General features: G+C 38.8%; 1 protein-coding gene across 5 annotated transcripts; it reads right to left on the bottom strand.

Annotated features, from left to right (window-relative positions):
• Positions 1-1,343: 1,343 nt before the first annotated feature.
• Positions 1,344-12,455, bottom strand: LOC139631183 (uncharacterized). Of its 5 annotated transcripts, none has more exons than XM_071495190.1 (3): positions 4,573-12,089; positions 4,320-4,475; positions 1,344-2,539 (listed from the first exon to the last, which is right to left on the bottom strand). In XM_071495190.1, exons 1-3 carry the CDS (start codon positions 4,672-4,674, stop codon positions 2,231-2,233), a joined length of 567 nt encoding a protein of 188 aa, XP_071351291.1. In that variant the 5' UTR covers positions 4,675-12,089; the 3' UTR covers positions 1,344-2,230. The 5 variants fall into 5 exon arrangements, 3 of the variants coding, with proteins under 3 accessions (XP_071351291.1, XP_071351290.1, XP_071351289.1); XM_071495189.1 differs by lacking the exon at positions 1,344-2,539 and having other exon boundaries at positions 2,635-8,728; positions 8,826-8,870; positions 9,663-12,455; XR_011693322.1 differs by lacking the exon at positions 1,344-2,539 and adding an exon at positions 2,635-3,680 and having other exon boundaries at positions 4,320-12,455.
• Between the last annotated feature and the right edge of the window lie 178 nt (positions 12,456-12,633).

The raw sequence follows: 12,633 nt of genomic DNA, 5'->3' as shown, positions 1-12,633 counted from the left end.
ACAGGCGGCATGAAGTGATTGAAGAAAAGCCTTTCATTGCTGAATTCAAAAGAAGGTGGCCAGCTCTTTTCTCTGAGCATGAGGTCAGTCATAACTAAGTTTTTTACATTTTAGGGGGTGAAGGGATGACATTAAAAGGAATCTTCACTAGGGCTGCAACAACAGATTATTTTCATCAATTTGATTATAAAAAATTATGTCTTCAAATGTCTGTTTATTCGCAACACAGACACTCAGAGTAAGAGGGAAACTGGACAATTTTGGCATTTTTTTGTCTGCAAAAAAATCTCAAGATTATTTGCTGCTCTAATCTTCACCCAAAGATGAAAATTAGAATTATGAATTTAAAAGAAAATCATTGTGTCAAATTTGTTGTACTGCAAGCATGTGGTGGTCATTGGAACTGGGCAACAGAATCATATCTGTGAAAATTATAACTTTTGAGAAAAATAACTAAGGGATATCCTTGTTGTAGTTCTATATTGCATTAATTAAATGATTCACACAGTACCTGATCATGTGACAAAATTTTAATCTTAGGAAGTCACAACAACATTTTGTTGGTCCGGTAATTTGATTATTGTTTTCTTTGACCTGTATTGTGTTGATGTTTTTATACTTTCTTAAATGTCTGTAGGTAGAAGCAGAGTTTACTCGCATCACCACTGCACCACTGAGATCGAAATTCATGCAACAGCTGGATCATCATTCTACACGGCTGATGACAATCTTCAAAAGTAAAGGAGGAGCAGCAGGGCGGAAAATAAGGACTATCATGGCAGACTTGGATAAGGTACTTTTTATTTTATTTATTTTTTATGATGAAGATTAACCAGCTGGCTACTGCAGGGCTGAAAATTAGTAGTCTGACCAGTTTGGCTGAACAGTGATGATCTGTAGTGCTAATTGCTGCACAATGCAATACCAATGTAACCTCTCTTACACACTTCCCTTGTTCTCTGCTGTAGAATGATGCTGTTGAAACAAGAAGAGCCTGTGTACTGAAAGCACTAATGGTTTACCTCAATGAAGACCCTGAAAATCTCATAAGAGAGTACATGGTGAGTATTTTGGCCTTTGATTTCTACTGTACTTTCTCTCCAGAAACTGAAAATGTGATTGTTATTTTAGTAGTTTTTGACAAGTCTATCACACAGAAGAATAAGATACCATGCAGGCTTAGGGTACACACACAAAACTTCTTAGCAGGCAGTTCCTTAGTGTCTTGGATCCAAACATGATATTTATGGACAACAAGAAAAAAGCATCAGATTGCCTGACATTCTAACAGACAGAAAGATTTGGGGCATGCTTCCATAGTAAAAATCTATGTAAGTACGGATTATTCAAGTTAGTTAAGTTGGAACTACAAGGGGTTGTTCAATTAGTGTTACTCAATGCAGCTGAGTTACATTTACATTAGTGAGTTAGGTCAGTGTTATGAATACCTGTTTAGTTAGCTGAACACTGCCTGATCAATTAAGGCTAACTTGACCAGATAATATTGAAATTACTTAATACAGTCTTGTTGGTTTCACATAAGGTTATTATTTTCTCTGTAATAGTAGTATTAAATTAGTTTGAAAACAACACAGTTTTGTGGAAATTGTTGACATAACTATATTAAGTACATTGAACAAATTATTTTTTTGAGTGTACACATACATATATATATATATATAAAACATCAACATGGAACTTGTGTGTCAAAACACACAGAAAAACTGCCTCAGAGCCAGATATATGTTTCAGGCAGAAAAGCTACGGCAAGTTTTGACCAGTTCAGACCAACCCTGAACATTTTTTTTTACCATTAACTGCACTATGTAGTGCCTAAAAACTGGCATGAAATATACATATACCACAATATAACACATCAACAGTACAAAACATGGAAATTCTTCCACCAATCTCAATCTAAACTGTTCAAAATGCACTTCGATCTTGACTTATCTGCAAAGGCTTAGGCATGGTATAACCAGCTCACATTAAAACATGAAAACTTTGCTTTTACTATAAACTGTAATATGTAATGCCTACAAACAGATAGCAGAAGGACAAAACAGAACCCGAAAGAAGAAGAAAAAAAAAGCAATTTCTTCGAGTCCAGTCACAGCCTATCCATAGGAACACACTTCAAAATGTGCTACACAAGTAGTTAACATATTATTAGAACAAGAAAAACATCCATGCGGACTGTCACTGACTGTGTGGATACAGTGTTTGCCCCTTATGAAAACAGCTTGATTTTCAGCTGCTGTATCTTTGCATTCAGTTTGTGTCCATCCAAGTTCATAATGATCTTCTGGAAAAACTCGAAGGTGTACTTGAGGTTTTCGGGAAAGGCTAGATCAAGGGCATAAATGAGCCCAAACAGCATGATGAACCCCATGATGACGCTGCCAACATTGTTGAGGACTTTTATGCCCTCAATCACAACTCCAACATCCTCTGGCTCCTCATGTCCATCTCTTCCGATTGTGTAAATCCCCATGACTGTGGTGGCGATGTCCCTCTCTGCATCCTCAGCTGCAGAGGACTGAACAACAACACAGAAAACAAAAATAAGTAAAACGCTAAACAACAAACAGAAAATCATATACAAAATATAAATGCACAGTTACTATAACAGTAGTTTAGAGCAACAGTTCATCAGCTGTCATGGTCAAAAAACAGGTGCTAATTTGGCTGTAGCCTTCAACATTTGACCTAAGATATCTGGCCAGGGTTAGTGATGATGGTGTGTCAGGCTTTCACAGAATCTTCTGATGCACACATCAGTGTTGTTTCCTGAAGTGATTGGCTGTTTCATAGTATTTCTCATAAATGAAGCATGGAATTAGATTAGTATCAATATTATAGAGTAACTAACCCCTGCGGCCAAAGCCTAACTTTACCTGCTGCATAATTTTGAAAAATGCTTAAAAAGTGGGCAGACACTGACAGAACAAGGAAAGAGGAGGAGCTGAGACAGGGTGGAGCATAGATGTGTGATAAATTACTTGACATGACAGATAAAATAGAAATGGACGGCGACACAGACTCTCAGGTCACCTATTCCACAGACCGCTCCTCAGATTCTGGAGGTGAAAACACAAAGGAATCTGTGGAATCTGAGGCACACAACATGGATGACAGTGGACTGAGCCCAATCAGCTTCAGCTCCATCAATGCCTGAAACTGGAGCTGTCAGAGCCAAGGCTATAGCAGTGCAAGAGAGCTGAGTAGCAACACAATGTTAGCAGCTTTATGGCCAACATTTTTCAGTTTTAAAACTATGCAATTGTAGTGATCCTTTTGGAATCTACCACAGAAAATATTCAGCAAAACTGAAGTGTGAAACCAAATCCATCCCCACTTATAAAGGTAGGTGTGTCTGCGTGTACTGTGTGTGTATCTTCGTATGATAATTTACAGTGTGTACAGTGACTACTATGTGTCACTAGGTCGGAGTAATGTCCTGACGAGTAAATGGAGGTTCCAGAGGACAGGAAATACAGGAAAAATAGAAAAAAGATGAATTACAGTATTTTTTATGTTGCATGTTTACAATTATACTACATGAGAAAGAATTTTAATAAACTTAGCAAATATTCCTTGAAATACACATCTGGGTCTTCATTGACATAGATAACAAGGCTTTTCAGGATGCACTCCCTCCTTGTGTTGATGTCATGGCGCTAAAACATGGGTGACAAATAAAGACATCTGGTTATGATGGTGCAGGGATTAGAGCAGTCTGAAGATCAGTGGGTTTTTGGGCTGTCATTATATGTGAAAAAAATAATTATATAATCAAACTGTAAAGGAAAGCAGACATTAAATTGTGAAAATTATAGCTGCACTAAGTAGGCTTGAGAAATTAGTCAGAGCATGTAAGGTTTTCAAACATTGACCTCCTTCCTTCAGGCCTCCCTCTTGCTGAGATTAAAAGAATACTTAACCATATTGTTGTTATCATTACTAGGTGAGTAGTAGTAGTACGTGCAGCAGGACAAAGTGCCCACCATTTTGTTTTGGTTCTAGGACTGTTGCATTTCCATTTTTGTATAAACCAAGCACCACTCAACTTGCAAGAGGTCTTTTTTGGTATGATGCACTGCAGTGCATTCTTGTAGCTGGAGATTTTCTCCCCTCCCTTTTAGGCAAAAGCAAATGCCACAGCCCCTTTTCTCTGATCATGTAGCACCTATTTCCTAGTGTTATGAAAAAACCATATTTCCAGCTGTGAAATACTTCTTTAAATGAGCAGCTACAGACAAGAAATAAACTTAACCACCACAATACAGTGAAAGTTTGTTTGATGCATTTATACTAACCAAGTCTGTCATTGCCAGGATGTGCTTGATCTTTTGCCCTTTAACTCCTCCTTTGCTCTGGAAGATCTGGATCAGCTTGTCTGAGAAGTGGTCCATCTGTGACAGGAACTTAGATTGTAGTGGCTTCGTGGTGATCCGCAAGAACTCTGCATTCACCTGAAAAATGTTCAACAATGCACAGACATGTTACTTGTGCAGCCATTAATCACTATGGACAATAATAAGACTTGACGACACACAAACATTTACTTACTTCACTCTGCTCAAACAGGGCAGGCCATCTATTTTTGAAGTCTCCTATCATAGGCCTTTGTTCCACAACCTCGAGTCGCCTGTGGGAGAAGGTTTTCTCCATTTTTGCTTTTATCACAACTTCGTTGTCACGCTTTTTCAGTTCTGACAGTAAAGCAATTCTCTCGTTCTCCAGGCTCTCCACAGTTTCACCTTTTGGGTGCAGAGGAATGTAGTTAACTTAAGCCTTTCTAGGCTTCTTGATGTTAGCTGCAGCTTTGCCTTGGCCTTCTCGTTTGTGTTTCAAGGAGTTTACACGGATTTCGGGATGACCGAGTCTCCCAAGCTTTGTTCGATAATTTTGCATTTTATATTTTAGTGACTGTTTCCATCCCCAAAATCCTGTCTTGGATCCTAGCTGCCCCAAACAAGGATGGGTCCTTGTCAAAGCTGCTGCTACCTCTTCACACTGATAGTCTTTTGGGTATTTGGTGTATTTCATCATTTCTTGAGCTAGGCCATCAAGGATAACCCCTTTTAGCTTTGGGCCCAGGGTGAAGTATGTTGCATTTGTCTCGAACTCATTATTCTTTTGCTGTAGCTCAAATTCAGCCTCACAGGTGAATTTAGGGACCACAAAGACTAGGGGCCAGGAGGACAATCCTGAGGGATGAAATTCTGGGGATGAATGCGGGGTCGATGTGTACAGCGTATCATTGCTGCTTGATGAGGCCAGTGATAAAAAAGAAAAGGTTTCAGCATTTGGGCTTGTGGTATTCAAAGCCTCATCAGACTGTCCTACTGGGTACAAAGTGATGGTGGTGGCGTGAGAGACATGTATATTACTTTGAGTGTGCTCTTATTTTGGATTTCAGACACTGACGTTAGATTCATGAACTCATTAAAGTCAGAATCCATGTACTGCAAACGGAAGTCCTCATGCAATTGAAAGCATGTCTTTACGAGATTATGTAGTTCGTCCACTGTTTCTGGAATACCAGAAACCAGGTGCAATTTTCTTGAGTCAGATCCATCACCAAAGATGACCCGTAGAACAGCTGGATTTGCCATTGTGTAACACCTTTAATCCTGATCTGAAACAACAGAGAAGTAGAACAAGAAAAGAATACATAAGCATAATATATGAAATGCAAATAAAATAGTTTTCAGATTTTACAAGAGCCAGACATCCAACACCCAGACTATTTAGTGGAGCCTGACTGATACTTAATTTTTGAGGCCAAAGCGACACACACAGTTTTTGCAATGATCCTTCAAATACAGTTATCAAACACTTGATACGTGACTATTATAATTTACAACCTAAAAATAAACTTTACTGTCTGAAATGCAGCTTTTTTCTGCATTATTCTATGTAAAAAGAAAAAAAATGTATCAGCACATTGGACAACACTGATACCAATATGTCTGTGATCAGGCTAATCGGCAAACTGATAGATCAGTTGGGCTCCACTATTTATATTCAGCAATGTCACTAACCTTTAACGATGACAAATCTTTTCAACATTACCATGCGCAAGCCCCCTACGATGTATTCCACAAGGGGATATGGGTCCTCCAAGTCTCCAAGCTCAATTAGGGCAACCTCTGTAGTGGGTGAGGCAGACAGTTCAAAGCCACCATAATGCTCCCTGTACCAAGCACAAGCACTTCTCACTAGAAAAAACAGATTCTCCTTTACAATGCACAGCTGAATTATCTCATTAAACTTCGGAAGTCCATCTACAGAGCCATGTACAATAAGCATTCCCTTACTGTAACATATACCACTGTAAGACAAATGTTTTGCCATATGGACCTCAGTGACCTCTGGGTATCTCTGATGCAGTTCAGATCTTACTCCCTCACTAAGGACATCCACAGGCATGATTGAAACATCCATGACCTCCAAGGATGACTTCTTCAAGTTGGAGGCATGTGCATGATAGGCCAGCATAAACTGATGTTTAGTAGCTAGTGAGCGAGGTATATTTTTAAAGCAGTTTGTATGCCGAACAACCTGCTTGAAGAAGCTATGTTTAGCCTCAAACCTCATTGTCCACAGTGCTACCAGAGGTCCGAAGCAACATATCATTAGTGGATAATGCTCTAAATAGTGATGTTTAGGTAGGAGCTTAATATGTGGAAAGAGTTCAAGATAGCGCTGTCTGTGATCATAGATCTTAGCCTCAAGATATGCAATGGTCTCATCTGTGTGTACAGGGGCCACAACCAACTCAACAATATTCTTAAGATCCAGAATCACTAGCCATGCTGGTTCATCTTCTGGTACAATATGCCCAATCATAAAGGGAAGAAATCGTAACAATGTCCAATTTTCATGTGCATTTCCCCCTATAGTGTTCCTAGATGTGAAAGAGCGTGGTATGGCATGTGGGCGGTTTTGTCTCCCCATTTGTATGGAAATGTCTGAATCAATGTGTTAAGGAAATCAAGAGTGAAGTATTTTTTTGAGATCAATAAACTAATACAGCGTGCAAGTTCGGCTGGAACAACACCCTCGAAGAGATCATGCACAATATCAGGAGGATAGCCAGTGCTTACATGAAAATGAGAAAGGTGCTCTGTTAAAGCACACTGCTTTTTGACACCACAGTAAATAGTTGCACTTTCCTGAGCAGAAATGACAAGAGCATCATGGATATCTCTGGTTCTAAGTTGAAAAGCACCAGACTTCACATCCTTGGTCTGAAATTCTGATTTATCTCCCGTACAAAATCTGCAGATTGATCCGTCAGAAAAACTCTCAACAAATCCACCTATCGCATGCGCACCAAGATTGTCAGCAATTACACACTGCACTGAACCTTTAACAAACTGACCAATCTGTGACAGACTCCGTGCTGTTCTAGTATACTCAAGTCTTGCAAGAGTGGCTCTAACACTTTTTGATAGCCATAGGCCTTGACATCATCGGATTTGCACAGCTAAATAGATTAAGCTTAGTTTTGAATGGGAACCTGGTGGCAAATTTCCCAAAACCCAGTAGACACCACAGAGTTTGTGTTTTTTACGAGATGTCCCCAGAGCGTTACAAATCTCTAAATCATCAATGTAAAGATGAACTGCTATTCTAAAACCTTCACTAGACAGAAAACTATTTTGTTTATAGTACTCACCATCTCTTATGGTGCGGTACTCTTGTAAGCAAGACAATGGCTGGTTTTGTATTCTTGGAGTTTCAAGATGATCAAGGACACCTTTATCAGAGAGCAACTGCTGCAAAGATCGTAATAGAGGTATGTACTGAAATGTCCTTTTCCTTTGGGCATCTAGTATGTATTCAACTGGCTCCACAACCCTAAAATGAGAGGTATAGTATTCTTTACGTTTATAAGCAGTAGCAAGAGGGCCATCCTTTGCAATGGCTATACCTAATGGGTTAGTTTTACATATAACATTGGAAAGCTCATCAACGACTGAATCTTCAACTTGTAGATTATGGCTCTGAAATACACCACAAACTGTAGCTTTTGTCAAAGGCAAAGATTCTGTACTTAATATAAAGTGAAGTTCAGAGAGGACCTCATCAATAACAGCCTTTGGAATGTGAACTATATTTTCCAACTTCAGTAAAATACATGCAATTTTCTCTTCAATAAAATTTGTTGGATGTAACTCTGCAAGATCATAGCAACTTAGTGTTTCGTATTCATGTTCTGTGTCTATGGATTCTGTTAGCCCACCTGCAGAATTATCTAACTGATGTAAATTAGTGCTTGTACAGATTGCATTTGCTTGAAAGTCTTTTAATGAATGTTGGTTGTGTTTCCTGTTTTTGTGTGTGTTAAATGTACTGTAAATGTTGGTTTTAAATGTGCAGCCTAAAAACACACATGGAACCGTTTCATTATGCCTGAGATGTTCATTTAGGTGTTGAAAAAAATCTCTTTCTGTTGCTAGTTCTCTGCAAGAACACACATGACACTGGAATGTAGATGTTTCTAATGGCTTTGGAGTTGTCTGTTTAGCATGATGTTTGTATGTGTGATTTAATAGCTTATTCCATGTGTTAAACATACAAGGGCAATCTGTGTATGGACATGGAAAGCGATAACTGCCCCTAAAATGCCCATGTGTCTGCCTGAAATGCTGTAGCAACAAATACCTGCTAGCTAGTTCTAGACTGCATTCTTTGCACTTCCACATTCATTATCCTGAAAAGGAGAGTAAAGACAATTAGCACAATTAAAATGGAACATGTGACAATGATGCAGATCATGTGCCAGCATTAAGTAGCAGTCTATTACTTACAGTCACTGAGAGGTTGCCTCCAGTAGCTTGGTACCGTTGATGAAACTGCAAAAGATGAGACAAATATTCATTGCAAGTGATGGGATACTCATAATTTCACCAAGTAGACAGCATTTCATGAGAGCACTTGCCAAGTTTCATATTTCCCACATAAAATGTAAAAAACAAACAACAAAAAAAACTTATTGAAATTCTGGAAACTCCTTTTCTGTACTGACAAGTCCACTGTTTTCATGTGTTATGCCCTAGAGGTTCATCTAGCTTGCTCTGTGAATCTCAGATTTTAGAGAAGGATATGCAGAAGGAGATGCATATGATGTTTATAAAATCATTCTAATTTCATCTGAAATGAATCTTGTGAAATGTATCTCCTCTAATGCAAATGTATCTTTCTTCATCTGTCCATCATTTAGACTGAATCTTCCATCATCTCTCAAACAAACAGAAGCACATGGCTTAAATATGCAGAATCACGTGTCTTAATCTGACTATAACTGGACATCTGACGTGGATGTAAACGGAGTTAAACTACGCATGTGCGCATGCTCCACACCCGGAGCTAGCTCGATTAAGGGGGGGGGCTCCTGAAACAGACTCATTAGTTGTAAGAGCTCATAATTCATGTTCATGTTCACTTTAAGTAAAAGTTGTGTCGTTATAACACTAGTCTGAGTAACCACAGACACTTAGTCAACCTTCATTCTCCCTCATGTATCTTAGCTAGCTAGCTAGCCCGCTAGCCAATGTCCGACTTCACTGACAGTAAAATTCATCTCACTTCACTTCACTTTTCTTTTCACATTAAGCTTTTAAAAATATAAAAAATCAAGTACTGACCAGGGAGTGGAATTACAGCAGCTTTCCGTGGCTCTGTAAAGTAAAATCCCGCAGGAGAGTTGGCAGAAGTTGTCTGAAAAAGACCGGGAGGAACAGAGGCTGGGAGCGCGTTGCCTCGCACATGCGCAATGGGCGGTCCCAATTCAAATGAAACACATTTGTTTTGAGATCATGAATGTCAAGGTGAAACTATTATGTTACCACAATTAAATGTACATATATTTAGTGTTTACTAGATTTGTTTCAGCAAATCAAACAACAATTTAATGTGTCACATCAAAGAAGGGCTTGGATCAGTTTTTTGAGTGTAGGGCTCTCCTCCTGAAAATACACCAACTCTATAGTTCTCTATAGTTCTGTGACAAAGTCTAGACTCTGAGAAACTTATGTGCAAGCAAGGAAAAAAAAGGAGGGGGGGGAGGGGCGGGTCAAAGCTCAACCCCTCCCCCTATGCAAATTAGGTCAAAGGTCAGACCTGTCAAAAGTTTGATGTGAAGTGGATACTTCCTCTCTCTTACATCAAACCATTGGCCCAAATGGTCAAACAGTACACTTAAATAAATTCTAATCAGAACTTTTTACATTTAAGACCAGAATTACTAGCGGTTGTATGCCTCCGCCACTCAGAACAGTAGTTTCAGATTCCACCCTCACTTATACAGAATCATGTAAAATATTAACCATTTGTGTGAGTCAAGACTTCACACAGCAATCTTAATAGATCAAAATCTAATCAGGCTGTCCTTGAGCCCATGTGAACGTCTGTACCAATACCAAATCCCCTCAAGGTTTTATGGGAATGTTGTGTTTTGTGTGGTCATGTGACCTTGACCTTTGACCACCACAGTCTTATCAGTTCATCCTTCTACTTTCTGATTTTGGCGCAGTGATGGGTGGGGCATGTGGTCTGATCCCGATTTCTCAGTGAGATTTGCATACAGTGTAGGATATGTGGGAATAACATGTTAAAGAAAATACTAATCATAGAGTATTTTTACATAGTTGAAAAAATGTCTGGGGGAAAGTACATGACTTCCGACTACAGAAATGAATTTCATTTCGATTATAACTATAACAGAGATGGCTATGCAGTATTTTCTGGGTTTAAAATTATGAATATAATTATTGGCATCAAAGTGCCAGGATTTTGGATGGAAATTAAGTTTATTTGAGGACACCAACATAAGAATATGACATTATTATTATGCCATTTACTGAGATCTGTGTTCACAAATGAAACAACCTGTGATTTTGTTACATTGCACATCTACAACTCATGTCATTGTGAGAATTTATTAAAAGTATTTGATAGGTAGACAGGGCAATGTTGGTTCCTGTTTTAAATCTATAGTGACCCTGATTGTCATGTTCACATGCTATTGGGTGATAATTATTGGAAAACACAAGTATATCTTAATTAGAAAAACACTGGAGCTGCTTCAGGATAATTGTGACATAAAACACATCTTTAAATGTTAAGATGTGTATAATAATCAGGGTGCTGTCAAACATGAATGTGAGCACAGTCAGATGTTTATTATGAAAAGTACTTGACAGCTAAAAGAAATATAAGCTAAATAAAAAACTAAACCTCCATTTAATTCGAAGGTGCTGCTTATTTTAAGAAACAAGTTTCTCAAAAAGTCCAAGTCTGCAAGGAAGCAAAGACGAATTGCTTGAGTTGAGCTCTAAAGAGATCTGTGAGTTATTGATTACAAGGAAGAAAGAACAAAGTAGTGTCCATCATGCATCATGTCTGAAACATGTACAAGGGAAAAAGTCAAACATTAAAGGTAGACAACATACACAAGAAGAGACAATTCCCCAAAACAAGTGAGCTATCAAATGGGAAATAAATATATGTGTGGCAGAAAAATAAAGGCTAAGTTCTAATTGCTTTACTGATGAAGCTGCCCAATTTCTTAAACAAACAAAAGGAAAAAAATCAACAAATCTGGAAATTGTTTTTGTCCAGGAGGATGGACATAAAAATGTATAAGGATAAAACTAAGTTGTTTCTGACTAATCTCCTGGGTGTGTTTGGTTTCAGAAGTTGGGAGTTGTCATGGATTCAACCAAAAAGTTGAATTCTATCAATCTATCTATTGAATGCTATCAGGCTCCTCTCCTGTAGAACCAGCTCCCAGTGTGGGTTCGGGAGCCAGACACCCTCTCTACCTTTAAGATCAGGCTTGAAACTGTCCCGTTTGGTAAAGCTTATAGTTAGGGCTGGCTCGGCTATGTCCTGAGCCATCTCTTAGTTATGCTGCTATAGAGCTAGACTGCTGGAGGATTCCCATGATGCACTGGGCTCTCTCTCTCTCTCTCTCTCTCTCGACTACTTTATGCCATTAACTTTGTATTTTTTTTCTCTCCCCTGTAGTTTGTACTTCTCCTCTCTCTCTATCTCTCTGACCTCATTTGCAGGTCTCTCTGCCTCGGGAGCAGCAGGATCCAGATCTACCACTACTCATCATTACTATTAACCACTGTTATCTATCATTATTATTGATAACACTATACAGCTGTTCCTTGTCTCTCTCTCTCTCTCTCTTTTCCCTCCATCCCCCCTTTTCTCCTCCTAAACCCAACCGGTCGAGGCAGACAGCCGCCCACCCTGAGCCCGATTCTGTTGGAGGTTTCTTCCTGTTAAAAGGGAGTTTTTCCTCCCCCCTGTCGCCAAGTGCTGCTCTTTGTGGGAACTGTTGGGTTTTTCTCTATAACAACCTTACCCTGTAAAGTGCCTCGAGATAATGTATATTATGATTGGGTGCTATACAAATAAAATTGAATTGAAATTGAATTGAATTCTACCTCAAACTAGGGGTGGACGATCTGGCAAAAAAAGATCATGTGACACCAATTTTATCTTGAAAGTCCCAAACCGGAAGTTGATTTGTATCTTTCCACTGCTTTGATCCTTTTTTTCAGTTGATTTGCTATTATTTATTATTTATTTTTTTCCCACAAG

This window comes from Trachinotus anak, unplaced genomic scaffold, assembly GCF_046630095.1.
Source record: "Trachinotus anak isolate AG129_WGS33_773 ecotype Australia unplaced genomic scaffold, CSIRO_AGI_Tana_v1 ptg000013l, whole genome shotgun sequence".
Classification (NCBI taxonomy): Eukaryota; Metazoa; Chordata; class Actinopteri; order Carangiformes; family Carangidae; genus Trachinotus; species Trachinotus anak.
Note: the sequence above shows the minus strand (reverse complement) of the source record. Positions and strands in the feature narration are given on the sequence as shown.

Bases quoted from the DNA above. Each gene is read 5' to 3' on its own strand.
- LOC139631183 (XM_071495188.1), bottom strand. From the start codon at position 8,720: ATGTGGAAGTGCAAAGAATGCAGTCTAGAACTAGCTAGCAGGTATTTG.